This window comes from Mytilus galloprovincialis, chromosome 9, assembly GCF_965363235.1.
Source record: "Mytilus galloprovincialis chromosome 9, xbMytGall1.hap1.1, whole genome shotgun sequence".
Lineage (NCBI taxonomy): Eukaryota > Metazoa > Mollusca > Bivalvia > Mytilida > Mytilidae > Mytilus > Mytilus galloprovincialis.
In genome coordinates, this window is record NC_134846.1 from 79,561,087 (window position 1) to 79,582,483 (window position 21,397).

Here is a 21,397-nt window from a genome sequence, read left to right on the forward strand (position 1 = left end):
TACCTGTATTTGTTGTTGATGGTGATGTTACCTGTGATTTTTGTTGATGGTGATGCTACCTGGGATTGTTGTTGCTGATATAACCTGTGTTTATTGTTGGTGGTGATACTAGCTGTTTGTTGTTGATGGTGATGTTACCTGTGTTAGTTGTTGATGGTGATGTTATCTGTGATTGTTGTTGGTGATATAACATGTGTTTATTGTTGGTGGTGATACAAGCTGTTTGTTGTTGGTGGTGATGTTACCTGTGTTTGTTGTTTGTTGTGATATTGCCTGTGTTTACTTGTTGATGGTGATGTTACCTGTGATTGTTGTTGGTGATATAAAATGTGTTTATTGTTGGTGGTGATACAAGCTGTTTGTTGTTGGTGGTGATGTTACCTGTGTTTGTTGTTGGTCGCGATATTGCCTGTGTTTACTTGTCGATGGTGATGTTACCTGTGATTGTTGTTTGTGATATTACTTGTGTTTATTGTTAGTGGTGATACTAGCTATGTGTTGATGGTGGTGATGTTACCTGTGTTTGTTGTTGATAGTGATATCACTTGTGATTGTTGTTGGTGATATTTCCTGTGTTTGTTGTTGGTGGTGATGTTACCTGTGTTTGTTGTTGATAGTGATGTCACCTGTGATTGTTGTTGGTGATATTACCTTTGTTTGTTGTTGGTGGTGATGTTTCCCGTGTTTGTTGTTGGTTGTGATATTACCCGTGTTTGTTGTTCGTGGTGATGTTACCAGTGTTTGTTGTTGGTCGTGATATTACCTGTGATTATTTGATGATGGTGATGTTACCTGTATTTGTTGTTGATGGTGATATTACCTGTGTTGGTTGTTGGTGGTTATATTTCCAGTGTTGGTTGTTGGTGGTGATGTTACCTGTGTTTGTTGTTGATCGTGATATTACCTGTGTTGGTTGTTGGTGGTTATATTTCCAGTGTTGGTTGTTGGTGGTGATGTTACCTGTGTTTGTTGTTGGTGGTTATATTTCCAGTGTTGGTTGTTGGTGGTGATGTTACCTGTGTTTGTTGTTGATGGTGATATTACCTGTGTTGGGTTGTTGGTGGTGATGTTACCAGTGTTTGTTGTTAGTCCTGATATTACCTGTGATTATTTGTTGATGGTGATGTTACCTGTATTTGTTGTTGATAGTGATATTACCTGTGTTGGTTGTTGGTGGTTATATTTCCAGTGTTGGTTGTTGGTGGTGATGTTACCTGTGTTTGTTGTTGGTGGTTATATTTCCAGTGTTGGTTGTTGGTGGTGATGTTACCTGTGTTTGTTGGTGTTGGTGATATTACCTGTGTTGGCAATTGGTTGTGATATTGAGCAGGTCCAGGCACTGGTCCAGAGGGTATAGCAGGTTGGTACTGAGTAAGAGAATCATATGATGGGAGCGCATTATACAACTGTTTAGGTGGGTACACTGCTTCAGATTGTAGGGGAGGGGCAGTTGGTTGAGTTGTTCCTTGTCCACCAGCCTAAAGGAAGATAAAATTATACTCATACATATATAACTGAATTAGGTGTGTCTAGTCTTTTAAATTTATTTACAACCTTCCTAAAATTTAGGTCATTCAGAAGTCAATATATGATATAGTCACACTTGTATTGTGGTAGACAGCATTATGTACATCTCTCTGCCTTTGATTTTGATGACAGAGAGACATTGGGTAGTTTTTCTTGTGTGTCTTATGATTTTTTGTATTATTTCCTTTAAATCAATTTTGACTCTGAACAATTTATGGCCTTTGACCTATGATACTTTCACCTGAATTTTATTCCAGACAATTGACCTCTAGATATTATGTGAACTTATTATTGTTATCTCATTCATGAAAACCAACATATCCAATTTCATCATTTTCTAAACATTTTCCTATGCTTTCTTACAATTTGATATTAAATCTTACCTTTAAAGCATTTTCTTCAAAATGAACCATAGCCCTAAAGTATTCTGATCTGACACACAAGATGGCTTTGTGAGCAAGGAATTTAACTCCATTTACATCAAACTGGATATCACTATACATTGAACTATTGACAAGTTTGGCTAAATCATTCGTAATATCATCTGGTGCTGGTGGGATGGCTAAAATAAATCAGAATTTTTGTATTATCATATTATAGATGTATAATGAAACACAAAGTGTACATTCATTTAAAGAAATATAAAGAAATGATGCAGTTTCCCACTGGCTTTGATTAAAATATAGTGACAGGAGTTTTAATAGGGTGCACCTAAAGAACTAAAGAAATATACCCGTAATGTGCTTATTAATATTTTTAATAAAACTTGTAATATTACAAAAAGAACAAGTATGCAAACTGTTCAAATCCAAAGTCATCTGTAAAATGTTTACGGTTATAAAAAAAAAATTCCATTCAATCTTGTGTTTGGTAATTTGAAAAGTAAACTTTGGCAAACTTTGGCAACAAAGTGTGAAACAATGTTTATTCATAATAATGAAAGAACACAGGGGAAAATCTGAATGGAAAATGTAGTTAAACTAGATGTGTCAAAGCGACATGAATGGCCCCTCTCAAAAAGTTGAAAAATCTGCAATTTCAATATAAACACATAAGGACACAAATATGATGATAGTCTCACATATTAAAAATCAGCTCAAAATCTGGAGGCGTCTAGAAAAAAGTCCATACAACTGTGATTACAACAAAGTTGTAAACCGCTAATTTTGGATCTGTAACTCATCATGGTAAGCTCACATTCCAAAAATTAGCCCAATATCTAAAAGCATTTAGAAAAAAAGTCTGTATAACTGTGATTTTCAAAAAATTATTAAAGTCCAAAGCACGAAATTACAGAAAAAATTAGCCGAGCGGAACAAAACTTAAACTTGATCTGTAACTAATCATTGGTAAGCTCACATACCAAAAATCAGCCCAATATCAGAAAGCATTTAGAAATAAAGTCTGTATAACTGTGATTTTCAACAATTTATCAAAGTCCATAGCCCGTAATTTCGGCAAAATTAGACGAGCAGAACAAAACTTAAACTTGATCTGTAACTCTTCTTGGTTAACTCACATGACAAAAATTATTATTATCTGAAAGCGTGTAGAAAACAAGTCCGTTTAACTGTGCTTTTCAACAATTTATCAAAGTCCAAAGCCTGTTATTGCGGTAAAAATTAGCGGAGCGCAACGAAACTTAACCTTGATCTGTAACTCATCATGGTTAAATCACATACCAAAAATCAGCCCAATATCCAAAGGCGTTTAGAAAAAAAGTCTGTATAATGGTTTGTTGCAGAATTACGGAATTACGGATAAAAGAAAACTATAAAAATATTAAAACTGTCAACTTATAGTTATAAATAATGCATATCTTAAGGTTTTACTTGCCGTATAACATCCTCAGGTGAATTTTTTTTTTAACTGTAGACATTTTACAGATGGCTTTGAATTTGAAGAATTGAATATCAGGTCTGTCTTATAATTAATTACTTTCAATTTGGTGTTGAAAATAAAGTTCATTTGTGTAAGATAGTTTTTATTTGCAGATTGTTTTGCTACTTCTTTGTTTCTTTTGGAAACCAATTTTAATTGTATTTCTATGTTTTCATAAAAGTCAAAAGAATAAAAAATGATTGAGAATTTTTAAAAACTTTTGTCCCTTTTTATAATCTAGATCAGTTTTTCTAATTGGATCATACATATGAACAGCTTCAAAAACATGTCTATGAGTTGAATCTTTTATTGCATATTTAATTAATCAATTGTGGATACCAAATAATAAATATTTTTTTATAACTAAATTTAAAGGGATTTCCAGTTTATATCAAAAGTACAGACACTTTTTTATATTGCTTTAACTTACTTACCAAAATTGAACTTAGTTCCTGAGATTTTGATGGCATCAATTTCTACCCATGATCCAGACACAGTACAATCAACATTTATTCTCAGTAGGTTACATTGAAAACTCAATTTCTGTAGAAATAACAAAATAGAAAAGTTGTACGTGTACTTAAATACGAGTATCTGGTATTTTATTTTTTTGTTATATTGTACATTATATAAAGTAAAATAATAAAACCATAAAAGTATTTACATAACAAAAAGTGATGCTTTTTTTTGCTGTGTTAGTGGTTTTTGGCTGTTTTCTGCTCATTGATCCAACAGGTTGTTGTTGTCTCTTTGACACATTCCCCATTCCCCATTTTATATTGATGCAGTAAAGTACCAACTGAGACATTTTTAAACAAGGTCCTTAAATTGCTCTAGCTAGCTATCAAAATGTGTATGTCTTACAGATATTTTTTCCAGGTTAAGGAATATTAATCATGATATAGTAGCATTAACAAATATTTGTTTTATAAATGAATGAGAATATTACTAGTACATTTCATGCTGTCAACCAGTTTATAAGATACAAACTATTTATTTATGACTATTACACTTGTAATCATGCCAACTCTTTTCTCAATGACATGATTTGTGATGTTATAGTTGTTTTGTATTTGTAGGCTATATTTGTGGTTATGTTACTAAGCAGTGAAGTGCATATGCCTATGCAGAGGTTAAATTCAATACAGAATGGAAAAAATTAAATCATGGTTTCAAATTTACTGTAGATTCATTTATTTTTGTGGGTATTAATTTTCATAAATTGGGGAAAACTTGCATTTTCGTGGATATTTCATTTCTTGGTTTTGCCAATCTCTGAATACAAAGCCTATAGTGTATTTGTAATTCATTAAATATATAAATTTGTGGTTCACCTGTACCCATGAATCCCACAAAAATTGGTATCCAATGAATAATAATGAACCAACAGTAAGTGAAAAACTGAGTTATCACATGGTCCTTTTATATTGAACTTTTCAGAAATTTTACACAGTTCTTAAGTAGGATGGGTAATTGTTACATAAAACTTTGATTTAGCTTAAACACTAATAGTATTAAAGGGTCTTTGCTATCTGCTGATTACATACTAGCAATGAACTTTCCAGTTTATATTCATTCAATTCCATATTGTTTCTTTTAGTTCCAACTTAAGTATAAATCAACATGCTTGAAATTCTACCTGAAATGATGGTGAAAATATCCTACTGCTGTTCTGACATATAACCCTTTCTGTCTCCCATACGGTACACCACTCTCCATTTGGACGTTTGGCTAAAATTTTCTTTACCGCTCCTGCATGATATGTCTCATAAATATGTATTTTTTCTATGAAAATCTTTTCTGCAAATTCGACCTAAAACAGGATAAGAACAATATATATTTGATATTTTAGAACATTTAGGGAAATTAAGTCTTTTATATTTTAATGTTTAACAGTCTGATATGAGAGGTAGGTGTCTAAATTTGAATAGCGATAGGTCCAGAACAAATTGCCACACACACCAGATGCTGATCCAGGATTTTAAAAAGGGAGAACAACAAACTATGAAATTTTAGGAGTGGAACATAGTAAGTAAGTAAGTAAGTAAATTTTATTTATAGTTGGGCATGACATTTACAATTCAAGGTAAACATGTAAAAAAAATGTATGCATTGAACATATATGTAGCTCCATAAGAGAGTCAAGAGCTCCCTACACACTGCCTTCCCCCATTACAACATAATCAAGATGCAGAATTTCATTTCATCACTGTTGCAAAAAAATTTGTATGTATTTCTACAGACAACATTAAAATTTCTTCTTACTATCAAACATACTTTTAAGGCACAACACTTATTAAAATCATGGATACAGTTATATGAAATGTACCTCAACAAACTGATTAGCATCTGTGGTCCCCTGGGCCCATGATCCTGCTATATCACCATACCTTGGATAGACTCTTGGTTCTCCAGCAATACAAGATGCAGGCCACCTAACAAATTAAAAATACTCATGACAAACATATCTTCAGATGAAAACTAAAAGTTAGGAAAAAAATCAGCCTAAAAATATAGCTGGAAAGAATATCTATTCACCATCAAAAGTTACACAGCCATTCACTATGCAGAAAGGCATAAATTACAGCAAAAGAAAATGCTTCTGGAAATACAATTAACAATCATAATAATCAGTCAGAGCTCAGACATAAACAAGTCGTAATCTGTTTTTCGACTTACAGAAGTCAAAATATGCATTTTTCATAAAAATGTGTTTCATTTATGTAAGTCAGAAAATGACAGACTTCTTTACGTCTATTTATGTTTATGAAAAAATTATTTCATTTACTGGTCAAAACCACCTATGACATCATAAACCTGTCTGAAGGTTCACATGAGCTATCGTTGTTTAATTATCTAATTGAACATTTTTACCTAACATAAGATTATTTTCCTCATTTGGTGTGGCCATAGATAGTTGCATTATAAAGTAAATAAACATTATTTCTGTTTTTTTAGGCTCTCATGCATATTTTTCTTTAGAAGACAAAGCATTGTCTTTCAATACTGTCATAATTTCATATACAAATAAATATTTTATTGGCACAAACTCAATTACAATAATTTGCAACGGCCCATACAACTAGTATACTAATAGTAATTAATGATGCAGCAATTAAACAATACTACATAGCATATCATTGGGCACATTTCGAACAATGAAATGTGCAGTTATAAATATCAATATATAATAGATTAATTTGTAAGAATAGATTACAGACATAAGTATATTGTATGTTATAGCTTCAAATTGTTCATATTACTCATTTATAAGTACATTTTTCCTTAATTCAAATGATTGATTAATAAAAGATGATATTAATCTAAGTGTTTTTCTACACTTGTTATTAAGTAATATTTTGATATATTCATCCTCAGTTTTGGATTGTTTGTCATAATTTTTAAAATAGGACAATTTTGATATAAGAACGTTTCTTTGTGATTCATATTTTGTGCAGTGCAAGATAAAATGTTTTTCGTCTTCTATATTTTTATTATGACATAATTTGCACAACCCTTCTTCTCTGTTAACTTGCATGTATCTACCTCTTTCAATTTCAAGATTGTGTGCACTTAGCCTTAGTTTTGCCAAAGGTGCCGTATCTTTCAGCATATTCAATTGGTCAACATAGTGTGCACGTTTATTTGAAAAACAAAAATGTCGAAAAAATGATAGTTTAACTGTTTTGATGATTCTGTAATATATGAATTCTGTTCTTGTAAAATTTGGTCATGAATTCGTTGTTTAATTTGAGCAAGCATAGGTGTAATAGGTAAATTAAAAGATGTTAAATATGAGAAACCCAGATTATGGATACATTTCTTCATATTACTTGTCCATAGGTTGTTTTCTCTTGTTTGAATAAATATGTCATGAGCTAAGATTTTGTTAGATGAGATTAAATGATCTAAAAATTTCATGGAAGACAACAAAATTTTAGCTTTTAAGGGGAGTTTACCAAGCTCACTGCGACATGCATGGTTGGAAGTTTATATTGATGCATGACCATTACATAAATATGCATGGGTCTTGAAGTTGACCAATTTTTGTTAATTTATTGGCTTGTAGGAGTCCAGATTTGCAGCTTTTTTATTAAGGTCCAATATTTTTATCTTAACACTAATCAACTTATTGAAGTCATAAATTGTCTTAAATTAAAGGGAGACAAATCTTTGAATCTACAAATTTAGACCTCTATGAGTCCATTTATTCATGCCTTTGTGAATATGTTTGTACATGCATTATTTCTTATTTGTTATACTGTTGTACTATCATGCCTCATGTGAGGCCTTTAGTGAAATAAAATGTTTCAATTTTTTTATGTTTCAATGAGTTAAAAGCAGCTTTAGACTTATTTATGTCTGAGCTCTGACTGATAATAATATGATTATATTGCTTTAATGGGGCTGTTGTAATACCACAGTACTTAAATGGTTGCACTAAAATTGTAAATACAGCTGTTTCTTAAACCATGTCTCTTTTGGGGAGATATATACTATTCATAGATAATGTGCTTTGTTGATGTACTGGTTCCCAGATATCATCTCTATGCTTCATCTCATAGAAACTATCTTCTGGGACTGTTACCAGTATAAAAACTTATTGTTGCAGTAAAAATTGAATTCTGAAGTAGGCAACACGTGAAGGTATTGGCAGTACAGAATCTTAGTAGTTTAAACTCTAATAAGGTTGGGGCAAATAATGTTGAAAATATGCTGAACAGCCTTATGTTTTGACCTTTGAATAAAATAGTAGCGCATACCAACTTTCTGTTTCAGGGTAATTTTTTACAAAACTTCAAAGTAAAAGTGACACAGTTTTAGCCGTAAAGGCAGAAATGCAACTTATAACAACTAGTAGCAACATAAGCTTAAAGTTATATTTTCTGGACAATTTTATCAGAATTTCAACGAGACTTGAAAAAGAAATATTTTAAAAATATATAATAATTAATTCATTTTTGTATTGTAATTAAATAACTTACGAATTATCATCATATTCGGAGGAATAGTTAACCACTCTGGATACCCACTGGTCAACATTGTTTGGGTTATGAACTGGCTGGCTATTGATAGCTGGTAACGGTGTTGTCTGGTTGTGAGGATGTGGTACTGTTCCAGTAATTTTTATAGAATCAATTTCCACCCAAGATTTTGATGCTAAACAGTCTATATCAATCCTCAAAACCTTACATAGAAATGAAAGCGCCTGAAAAATTTAAGAAATATTAAAACCTGTTTTTATAACTTTGTGTGAGCACCCTCACATACACCATTGTCATAAGGCAAGCAAAATATCACCTGATTCCTGAGTTGAATGACTCAAAACTCCTACAAAAGTCAACTGCTAAAGATATTTTGTGAATATGCAAATCTGCATGAAACGTCCTTATTATCTACAAAGTTTCATAAAATTCTGATGTGTGGTTATAAATGAGTTGCAATGACAAACTAATGCAGTAGAATATTGAGGCAAAAATTCTGTGTTCAAAATGGTTTAACTCCTAGATATAAAAATTAAAACTTTAGATTTCCTGTCAATGCACATCTACATATATTATGACCTTATTATCTACATAGTTTCATGCAATTCTGTTGGGTAGTTTTCATGCAATTCAAAGGGGCTTAATACATAGAATAATAATAATGATTTCCAGTATATATGCACATGTACATATAATGTCCTTATTATACACACGGCTTCATGAAACTCAGTTGAGTAGTTTCAAAGGAGAAACGATGACAAGATCAAGACTGGCGGATGAGTAGTTGGACGAAGGGTAAAACATTATTATTCCCTAGAGAACTTTATTCCGTTGGTATGGTCCAAGGACACAGTTTATATTGTCCAATGGTTTTCGCTGTCTACGAATATAGTCCCTATTGTAAACAGTGTATAGTTCCAGTATAACTTGCCAATTTTTTCATACAATTTCCCAATTCTTTTCTTAATATTTCATGCAATTTTGTAAATCTTGAAAAGTTACTTGACATAAAATGAAAATCTTTTATCAACTGATATCATTTGTGACACAAGAAATTAAAAGGTACAAATAAAAGCATACTACCTTAAAATTAGGTGAAAATATTCTGCTGCTATTTATGTTGGTGACTGATTTTGTTTTCCATATAACTTCATAACCATTGTCTGGTTTTCTGGCAGAAATTGTTTTTACAGCCCCAGCGTGGTAGGTTTCATATATTTCTATCTTTTGTATGTACATTTCTTGTTCAAATTCCACCTAAAAGTTTAAAATAAACTGTTGATATATATGTAAGTAAGTAAGTAAGTACATGTATATAGTTTATAACATTGTTTCAATATAATATTATACATCAGATAAAAGCAGCATAAAAATCAAAGACAAATGAGACACTTTTACCTCATGTACATTAAATGCATACACAATTTAAAAATCAACTTTGATATCAAAAATTATTTAAACTCGCAGAAATGATGATTCGGGCCAAATGTGGTTAGACAATAGAAGAAGGATGAAGACAAAAGAAGGGCGACGACAGAAGTCTGATGCCAAGAGATGAGAAAAGTTCACTTGACCTATTGGGACAGGTGAGCTAAAAAGACCAAAGGTCAATGTATATTTGTATCAAGAAAAAGAATTACTAAATTCAGCCCGCAGCAAACTTTACAGGATGTCCTCTTTTAATAAAAATACTATTAAAATAAGGACTCAAAATATTATATTATTGATGTAAATATCTTTAACTTATTAGTTAAATATTAAGGAGTAAAAGTTAAAATACTGTAGTTTTATCTGTATCATATTAAATTGTCAGGTTTTCCATACCTCAATAAACTGTTTTGAATCTTTTTTTCCTTGGGCCCATGCTCCAGGAATATCACCATATTTTGGGTACACTCGAGGTTTGCCTATTACACTATCTGCTGCCCAACTGAAAGGAAATACATCAACCAATAAAGTTTGTGTTTTACATGCATTATCAATATAGCAAAAAAAGAAGAAAACAAGATAGTGGACAATATCAATGAGACAGAGAGACCAAGATAACTAAAATACACATCTAGGGGGTTATTCCCAGTTACCTAACCTTAAGTTCTTTCCCAATGATACATTTTATGACAAACTCTAAATTTCAAAGAGTATGGACAAGATGTGAGTAAAGAACAAGATTCCATTTAGTTACAATAGATTCTTTGATTTCAACATTATCATAAAATATCAAAAAGGCCAGAATATTGGTTCTTAACTGGATCTATTTCTAAATCTGTAATACTAGCTAAAACAAATATCTTTATGCGTTTACTTTTCTAGGTATAGGAGGAGGGTTGAGATCTCACAAACATGTTTAACCCCGCCGCATTTTTGCGCCTGTCCCAAGTCAGGAGCCTCTGGCCTTTGTTAGTCTTGTATTATTTTAACTTTTAGTTTCTTGTGTACAATTTGGAGTTTAGTATGGGGTTCATTATCACTTAACCAGTATATAATTGTTTAGGGGCCAGCTGAAGGACGCCTCCGGGTGCGAGAATTTCTCGTTGCATTGAAGACCTGTTGGTGACCTTCTGCTGTTGTCTGCTCTATGGTCGGGTTGTTGTCTCTTTGGCACATTCCCCATTTCCATTCTCAATTTTATCGATCACAAAAGGCTACGAAGTTATCACATTCCCCATTTCCATTCTCAATTTTATCGATCACAAAAGGCTACGAAGTTATCACATTTGGGAAAAATCTAGAGATATTATCAGAATATTATGATTTTGTGCATTTTTGAGGTTATACCCTTGTTGAAAATTTAAGAGACAACCAACAATCCAAAATATTCTTTAACCAAGATGTCAAGAATTATATTTAGTTATCCCATTATTAAACAAAGCTAAATAGGCTTGAGGGCCTTTTGAGGAAAAAAAATTTGGTTGATTATATGGGGAATGATGTAATCTCCACATTCTATACACCATCACAATGATGTAATCTCCACATTCTATACACCATCACAAAATTACACAATGTAATAATCTCCATTACAACAGTCTTTGTAAAAGTTGTTATATTGACTACGGTAACTAAATTATCACATCTATAATAGATTATTAAAATAAAATCATTAAAACAGAATGTGATCATTCAATGATGGGGACTTTTAATATAGCATGAAAGTTCTGAAAGACAATATGAAGTTATAGATACAGAATAAATACAGTGATCACAGATACATGAAACTGACTCTTCAATTACAACTATTGTCTACGAATTTCAGTCATCAACTAGATGTCTTAATTGATCCAAACAGGCTGTATGTACTGTGTATGTGATACTTACTTCCCATTGTTATACTGTGATGAATAACTGATCACACGGGAAACCCACTGTTCTTTAACTTCTCCAGTCATTGCTGTTTGCATCACCCTTTCTCTACAATATCAGTAAATTTCACTTATATGCATATGATATGAGACGGGAAAATATTCCATGTACTTTTGTATTGATGGTTAGCAGATTTTTCAGAATAGTGTAATTATAAAAAGCATGTTGTATCTGTTGGTATAGAGGAAATAAAAACTATGGTAGCCACATGTGATTGAATAAATTGGATGCTCTAATTATCCATTAACAGAATCTGTGAGATATTATTTATATATGATTCGGTTATACATGTACCTGTAGTATTTTCTAATAATCCTGGTTTTCAAGACTCATGTATCCATTGCAAAATTCATCATTGATAGTGACTTTCTATGCAAAAAATGATTTAAAACAGTAAATTATATTGTTCCATACCAATTATTCAAAATAAATCTGACAACTTAAGTTAAATATGTGAGCATGGATTTAAATCACCCAATTTTTTTAATTTATAAGGTTTAAATCTGCTGTATTGATAATGAATCCAATCTCTTATGCAAAATAACACCCATGCAGTGTAAAAATAATGTTTCAATGTCTTGATTTTGACAACAGTTGTTAACTTTCGTTGGACATTTAAATTCAACTGTGATGAAGATATCCACAAAAAACATGAAAATAAAAACATACAAGAATATAACAAAAAATAAAACCACAAAAATACTGAACTCTGAGGAAAATTCAAATCGGAAAGTCCCTTAACAAATGGCAAAATCAAAGGATAAAACAGTCATCAAACGAATGGACAACAACTGTCATATTCCTGACTTGGTACAGGCATTTTCAAATGCATTGACCCTGGTTTTATAGCGCTAAACCTCTCACTTTTATGACAATCACATCAAATTCAATTATTTTTACAATGATGTGTGAACAAAACAGACATAATCGGTACAAAATATAGACAAAAATTTTCAGATAAAAGTCACTTTTTTCAATTTAACTTCATGAATAAAAAATCTGGCATGCAAAATTTCTTCATGAACATTATAAATATGTATGGCAGATGTGACTATTCAAAAGATGGAAAACTCTATCAAAATAAATTACGTCCAACATTTTGTTAAACAAGGAACTTGCATAAAAAAATATACTAAAAATCTAAATCATCACACTATTTTCATGAAGATAAACTGTACTTTAATTGCATAATTAACACATATCTTAATAGTATTCTCTTTTTCATATAAAATAAAAGTTTTTCTGGTTAACAGATCAAACAAATTGAAATTGTTCTATTCGACTGTTTTGTTAGGTTGTTGTTTTATTGACTAATTAATGTTTAATTTTTTTCATCAAGTTCATCATGACCTAGGAACAGTATATCAAACCATATATGTTCCTGTCATGACTAACTGACAACAACAAGTGTGTTTTAATCATGAAACCCTTAAAACAGACAACTATACTGTTTGTGGCTAGAACATTCGGATTAAACCTGATACTCGCATACAAACAAACACCATTGAAGGTATTTATTGTAATATGGGAAAATAAATTTCATTTGTCAGATACCAGGCTTCTACATGACATTATGTTTACATATTGTTACATGGCCTCAAACAAATAATGACCACACACTACTACAATCAAAGACATAGTTACTTGTCATAATGTACAAAAAGTGAAATAAAGTAAAACAGCAAAAAACAGTTAAGTTTTTCATACAATTCATTGTGTTAATAGGTCTCCTGCACTACTGAAAACTAAGCTTAATTGCTTAAGGTATCATCTATGTGATATCTTTAAGTAATATGCATTGGTCACAAGTAATAAGGACTGAGTTACCCATTAAAAGAATTCTTGGACTTAGAAATTTAGTCGTCTGTTTGTTTTAAAAGTACCGGTCTTTGTAAAAATCATGCAGAAGGTGATTCATGACATGTCACAGAAGTAATTGTTTTTGCCCTATATCATAAGAACTTTGGTAGATGAGTAAAATTCTGTCTTTATTTTCCCTGTATTATGCCAATTGCCATGGTAACCATCAAATCAACATTTTGCCTGAATATGTGAAAAAAAGACCCTTTTGAAAATATAAAATAAGGGAATTTAAAGTCCGATAGAAATAAAGTTAATCAATTCAAACAATATGAATACTTACAGTATTGACAAACTAAACCCCAAACTATACAAAAACATTAAAATTTTGAATTTACTAAATAGTTTGTTTCCATAGCAACCATTTAAAAATGTGTTCAAATTGGAAAATGAAAAATTTCAAAAACACCTAAATTTTAAATCTGTTTATCTCCCAAGACCAACAATATTATGACATGTCATTGACAAATTTTGAAAGACCACATTCTATATATTAATAAAAATCATTACTCTGGGTATTGTGCACCCCCCTTTTTTCGATTTTTTTTTTTCAAAATTATAAAATTTGTTGAAAAAATTGTGGTATCTCATAGTGTTTACTTGTGAACTAAGTATTTTAAGAATTTAAGCATAACACAACTTCTAAAGTCCAGAGAGCAAAGACATAGAAATATAGTATAGCCTTCAACAATGAGCATATCATGATTATCTATAAAACAAATCTTAATGAACATTTAAAAAAAAAATAGCTCAGGATACTTTCTCTTTCAAAATGGTTATAAAGAAGTTACAGTAACATTTGATGCAACTCATTGTTGGTTTTTGAAACAGATTGATTCTTTAAAAACTTTAACCCTAGGCTAAGATCTGCTAAACAAGAAGGCTCACCCTGAAATGTCTGGTTGGTTTTATTTATCATTGAATTACTTTTGAATAACTCTGTAAGTGTTATGTAAAGATTATAATACAATTATCATAATAACTTAACATTATCAATGTTCTAAGAAAATAAGGTCAAGGTAAGATTGACAGATGAAAAAGAGAGAACGGAAACGGAAAATTCAGCACCTTTTCCATTTTTAAAGGGGCATAACTTATTGACAGTACAAATAACACCAATAACATTCTTACTCTTCTGCATTTTATGGAAATAAGCATTGTGTATAAGTTTCAAAACATTTGGTTGTGGCAAACTTAAGTTAGAGAACGGAAACAAAAAAATCAGGATTTTTTTCCATTTGTATAATGGTATAACTCTGGAACGGACGTACTTATGGACAAAGGTACAACGTAATGCCCCCTTTGGAACGGTGGGGGCATACACATTCTATATGTTCTATCTGAGGAAATATACACCAACGATTTACATTAAATTGTGCAAGAATTTGTCAATGTTTCTATTGTATATGGTGGAAAAGGACAGCTTGTCTATTATTTTTTTTAATAACCTAACTGAATTATTATTGGTATACGGCAGAATAATCGCATCTTTTATGGTCCTATATACTGTTTTGATTCTTAAACCTTCATGACAACCATGTGCAATGACCATTCATTGAATTTTGCCTAATTTAATCAATTGTTATATTTACACATTTTTATGCCCCGTCGTGGCGGAGGGGGTATTAAGGTTTATCCTTGTCCGTCCGTCAGTATGTCCCAAAGTTGGTTTCTATTCTCTATCTTTATAAAAAAGAAGATGTGGTATGATTGCAAATGAGACAACTGTCCACAAGAGACAAAAATTACACAGACATTAACAACTATAGGTCACCGTGCCTCAACCAAATGTTATGAAACTTGATCACATTGTTTATTACCATAAAACACAGACTAATGTTGAATTTTTGTAGTGTCACTTAAACCGTCCAAGAGTTATGCCCCTTCACAAATAGAAATATTACTGAATTTCCCGTTTCTGTTCTCTAACTTTAGTTTGTCTTTACCAAATGCTATTAAAATTATACACAATGCTTAAAACCACCAAATACAGATCAAGTTTGAATTTTGGTGGTGTCACTTTTACTGTTCTATGCCATGCCTCTTTATAGAGGGAAAAAGTTGCTGAATTTCTTGTTTTGTATTTATTTCTTTAGATTGCCTCAACCAAATGTTATGAAACTTTTATACAATACTGATCACCATAAACGTTAGTACACAATTGGTGAGTGTCACTTTTACCGTACTTCAGGTATGTCCGTTTATAACTTTTATGATATGCATCTGTGTCCAATGGACACATTCCGCATTTAATTCAAATCTTTTGCATAAGTTAAGATTATTATATATTATAATAGAAAGAAAGGGTTTGTCGTTCTTCTTCAATTTCTATTTTAACACAGTTAAATCGACATAGTGACAAATAAGTGTTTGCATAAAGGTTTCGATACATGTCCATTTACATGGGAGGTAAATTATAGTAACAGCCATTATGGGTACATAATCTGACTCTGCGCAAGAGTAAGTATACTAGTCAACAAAAGAAATGATACAAGGCAATGCATTTTCCATAAATAATGAAATTGGATACACTGTACTAAACTTAAACTGTCTCATTGGTCTAATCTTTACAGAGTGTCATTTTCTTATCAAAACCACTGATTTAAGACCCAAAAAAAATATTTGATTTTTTTTAATTTTTGTTATATCAAAAATAGTATTTTTATAAACAAAAATTTCTAAATTAGAACGAAATTTTTTTAATTTAAACATGGTCTGCTTAACATTTTGATTGCCATCTGTCCTTGCGTCCATCGGGCTGTCCGTGTGTTTGTCTGTCCGATCCTTGCAGCGCTTGCACATGTACAAATCCTGTCAGATTTTTACGAAACTAATACTTTAGGTATAAGCAATATCTCAAACAAGTTATACATTGGTGACCAATCGACTTTTATCAAAAGCAGTTATAACCCTTGAAAATAATAAATTTATGGAAAATAAATAGCCCCTAGCGCTCCCACAGGTACAATTCTTGCCAGATTTTTAATAAAACTTATAAACTAGTGTAACATCAACAATATCGCGGATAAGTTCTATAATGATGGGCGATGGACTTTTTTAAAAGAGTTATGATCCTTAAAAATATTTAAATTTATGGAAAGTGGCCTCGTTAGCGCTCTCAATGGTACAAGTTTTTTATTTTTTATTTTCAGTTTATTTCTGATAGAACGGACATATTTTTTTTTTAGATCACCGTTTCAAAGGAACTGTGAATTTTGCCATCACTTGGCGTCCGTCGTCTGTACAGTGTTAAATATTTGAAACATTTCCTCTGAAACTACTTAACCAATTCCAATGAAACTTAAACTGAATGATCCTTAGGATATCTAGAATAAAGTGACCGCTATGGGTAAAAATAAAACATAGGGGTAAAATGCAGTGTGTGGCTTATATCTCAAACACTAAAGCCTTAATTAAGAGCAAAATTTCAGATGAATCTAACAACCCATTGTTGGGTTGCTGTCACTAAATTGTAAAGTGTACAGAAATTTAGCAGTTTTTGGTTATTATCTTGAATATTATTAATGACAAAGATAAACTGTAAACAGCAAACAATTCATCCTCTGCCATTAAAGCGGGAGGTTTGGCATGCCACAAAACCAGGTTCAACCCACCATTTTTTCATAAAATGCCCTGTACCAAGTCAGGATAATGGCCATTGTTACATTATTATAGTTCGTTTCTGTGTGTGTTACATTTTGGTATTGTGTCTCTGTTATATCGTAGTTCTCTTATATTTGATATATTTCCCTCAGTTTTAGTTTGTAACCCGGATTTGTTTTTTCTCTATGAATTTTGAACAGCGGTATACTACTGTTGCCTTTATTATTCAGCAAAGTAAATAGTTATCAAAGGTACCAGGATTATAATTTAATACGCCAGACGCACGTTTCGTCTACATAAGACTCATCAGTGACGCTCATATCAAAATACTTATAAAGCCAAACAAGTACAAAGTTGAAGAGCATTGAGGATCCAAAATTCCAAAAAAGTTGTGCCAAATATGTGCCAAAGTAATATCTACAAATAAGTTTATATGACCATAAAATTTTTGTCAATTGAATCCATATGGAGTTATTGCCCTTTAAAGAAATTTTTCACAATTTGTTCTAGTTTGCTTACTTTAAAAAAAATCTTCTTAATCTGAATATGCTAAATCAATGTCAGCCCAACTTGGGAGTATCTTGTATAAATTTTGTATTTTATTTCCTTGTACTTCAAGAAACTTAGCCACTATGGCTAAAATGGAACATCGGGGTAAAATGCATTTTTTTATTTTGAAGAAAAAACGAGATACAAAGAACATTTAAATGGAACTTTTAAGCCACTCATTGATATATATTGAAAAGCACAGATAATCATTGATACAAGATTTAACCAAAAAATTACAGGTAATCGATTCAGGCTCTTTAATGCCTGTTGTTTAGAATAAAAATTTAAAGACAGTCTGAGACTAAGTTTTTTTTTACATAGATTGAAATGAAACTTGGACAGAGTCTAATTTAAAAAAACCATGAAATAGCATATAAAAGTTTTTAATTTCAATTTGCACAAAACAAGTGTATTTAGGGACGCAGCTATCCTTCATTCAGTCATCAGCTTTTCAGCTTTTTTCTGTTGTTTGTTTGGGTTGTCAGTGGCGGATCCAGAAATTTTCATAAGTGGGGGCCCACTTCAGTGATTCCCTATATAAGCAACCAAATTTTTTCCCAAAAAGGGGGGGGCGAGCCCCCTGGCCCCCCTCTAAATCCGCCTCTGGTTGTTGACTCTTTGACACATTCCCAATTTCTAAAAAAAATCTTAATATATAAAAATGGTGTAGGGGGTTCTATTGTTGCCCTCTCCCTTTGAAGAAATTTCATGTTTAAAATTTTTAATATTTTTTTTAATTTTGAAAAAAAATGATTTTTTTTCAAAAAAAAGGGGGCCCCATGCCCAGAGAGAAACATTTTCTTTTTCCACCAAAATATCTTTATCAATCATATATTTTCATTTATTTATTACCAAATTTGTGTCAGAAATGCATGTATAAATGGAATGATTTAGCTTTTTAAGTTCAAAATGTTTCAGTATTCATCTGTTTGGTAATCTGAATTTTAGTGAAAATTGACAATTTTTGACTAAAATTATTTTTTTAAAGAAAAAAATACACACGACTTTCTTTTTATTTTATCAATATATAGAATGTGGTCTTTTAAAATTTGTCAATGACATGTCATAGTATTGTTGGTCTTGGGAGATAAACAGATTTAAAATTTAAGAGTTTTTAAAAATTTTCATTTTCGAATTTTTACACATTTTTAAATGGTTGCTAGGGAAACAAACTATTTAGTAAATTCAAAATTTTAACGTTTTTGTATAGTTTGGGGTTTAGCTTGTCAATACTGTAAATATACATATTGTTTGTATTGATTCACTTTATTTCTATGGTTCTTTAAAATCCCTTATATTTCATTTTTCAAAGGCTAATTATTTACGTATTTAGGCAATGTAAGGATGGTTTCCATGGCAACCAATGTTCAAAAGAAAAAAAATAATACATAAAACTTATTTTCATACCTTACCTTCTTCATAAACAAAATATAAAGACATTTGAAGAGGGGTCATGAATCGCCTCTCAATGATTCTTACAAAGACCGCCGGTACTTACCTAACAACGAAAGTAACTGTTCATACATAATAATCAAACCAATGTCGGAACACAAACGTTAGTGTTGTCGGAACTACTTAGATCTAGACGGGATTAAAACAAAAAGCGGGGACACAGGCACTTGTCTCAGAAAAAAATCTTATATACCTGTGTTATATTAAGGTATAGAAGATTTTTTTCTGAGACAAGTGCCTGTGAGCGGGGGTGAGGAATACACCTATAGGAGATCTGGTGAAAACAGTTGAAAAGGTTTCAATTGGGGAAAACTTGACGTCCCCCGAAAAAGCGGAATTTTAAAAATGAATAATTTCAAGAGTTGTGAATCACTTTATTGACCCCTCTTTATTCATTAGTTTATCCAAGGATTTGTATAGTAAGTCTTACTACATAAATCCTTTGTTTATCCATTTCTCGTTATTTTTTTATTCAGTTTTAATTTACTGTTTTTCGATACTTTAGTTGGTCGGTCCTCGGTGAATTGTTTTAATATAATATGACTTAGCGGCTTGAACTATTTGCTACTGGACCGTATATTAAGCATGTACAGATCAACCAATAGACTACCATTGTGATAAATCACTATAACTTCAAAATCAGAAGTTGATAATACTGAAATGGACGTTATTGAGAGTCAAAACATAATATAAATTATTGTATTCTAATTTATTAACTGACCTGGATGATAAGCTGATTAAAAATGCACTGAATTAAAAACAACAGGATATGTTTGGTACATGTACTACTAACAAATTTAAAGTTTAGCTCAAACTTCTGACTGAGAATTAAGTTAAACGAAATCTCATTATCATCACATTTAAGGGTTGTGTTTTCTTAATCTTCAAAGTCCCCGTTTCCATTCTCAATTTTAAGACAGTTATAAGGTCTTAATATAATTGAATCTCAATTTAAAAATGTGTGCCGCGATGATATTTACTAGTTATATACATATAATATACACAACACACAACACAACAATGACAAAATGGTGAAACTAAATGTATATAATTGATTACATATAAACAAAAAGTGACATTTCTCTCGCAAAGGAAATGAGCTTTTTACTCAATTTTCGGCTTCTTCAATCAACACCACAATTTTTATCAAAGATATGGGCCTTAATTTAAACTTTTACCCACCTATTAATCTCAAATCGGTGGCAAAACTGCAGTTGTATACAACTAGAGCAGTTAATGGTATATTGGTGCGGTTTCTTAAAATAATTAAAAGTACAGAATATATTAATCAGATCGCGGCGTCCTAGTTGTCTTTTAATGTACTGCTAAGCAGTATAGAATCAAATGGCTAGAACATTCGACCGGCGAACTTTTGACTATAGTATTACAAGATCCACACATGTATAGTTATTATATATCACGGTTACATTTATGGCAGTCAGCCACAGGCACTTAATTGTCTCAGAATTTGTATTTCCTATATTCCATGTATTCCTCATTGTTAAATTAAGGTATATAGGGAAAACACTAATTCTGAAACAAGTACCTGTGCAGTCAGCGTCCGATGGATCCCGTGTACATGTATAAATATATCGATGTTCATTCATTCTATCTACTAAACAATAAAGGTCAACCAAAAATAAATAATTGCTGACACAAATATGCGTATTTCGTCTACCTGTCTTTTGTATGTTATTTTAAATTTTAAATAGTCATTACATTTTAACAAGTCATTGTAATTGGTAACTAACAAAGTTATCAGTTCGACATCTTTCATTAATTTTAATGTTGAATAATTGATTAAGTGTCTTCATAGTATTGTCAACATTATTTGGTGTTTTTTTTTTTTGGTGGACTGTATATTATTCACTTGGAGATTCAACGGAAATATATGTTTGTTACTGCATGTAGTCAACTATATATGAAATGGAATTCCATCCATATGTTCCGAAACCGAAAACTAAATCAGAGAAATCTCTTTTAAGACGAAAGAAATTGAAGCGTGAATATGATGAATGGATCCTTGGCAATAAGCTATATGAGAAGAAGAAGTCAAGTTCTATAACTCTTGGAGGTGTTCCCGGAGTGGTTGTCGAAGAGAGGAGGTTAAACAATTTGTTGTACGAACTGGCTCGCCAAAGACACGAATACACTTCAAAGCATGCCTACAACAAAAAGAT

The 21,397-nt window shown here is 31.4% G+C and overlaps 1 protein-coding gene across 5 annotated transcripts in view; it reads right to left on the reverse strand.

Annotated features, from left to right (window-relative positions):
* Positions 1–19,255, reverse strand: part of LOC143046075 (uncharacterized) — a 28,716-nt gene extending 9,461 nt beyond the window's left edge. The window contains exons 1-11 of one of the 5 annotated variants that reach the window (XM_076219055.1): positions 13,581–13,811; positions 12,048–12,122; positions 11,709–11,801; positions 10,218–10,323; positions 9,477–9,650; positions 8,394–8,617; positions 5,738–5,843; positions 5,048–5,221; positions 3,843–3,951; positions 1,911–2,089; positions 1,299–1,478 (exon numbers count right to left, since the gene is read on the reverse strand). In XM_076219055.1, the coding sequence (XP_076075170.1) occupies positions 1,299–1,478; positions 1,911–2,089; positions 3,843–3,951; positions 5,048–5,221; positions 5,738–5,843; positions 8,394–8,617; positions 9,477–9,650; positions 10,218–10,323; positions 11,709–11,791 (1,335 nt within the window). In that variant the 5' untranslated portion in view covers positions 11,792–11,801; positions 12,048–12,122; positions 13,581–13,811. Of the gene's footprint in view, positions 1–1,298; positions 1,479–1,910; positions 2,090–3,842; positions 3,952–5,047; positions 5,222–5,737; positions 5,844–8,393; positions 8,618–9,476; positions 9,651–10,217; positions 10,324–11,708; positions 11,802–12,047; positions 12,342–13,580; positions 13,812–19,172 lie in introns of those variants that run through there. The other 4 variants (XM_076219056.1, XM_076219052.1, XM_076219054.1 and 1 more) reach the window with 4 other exon arrangements.
* Between the last annotated feature and the right edge of the window lie 2,142 nt (positions 19,256–21,397).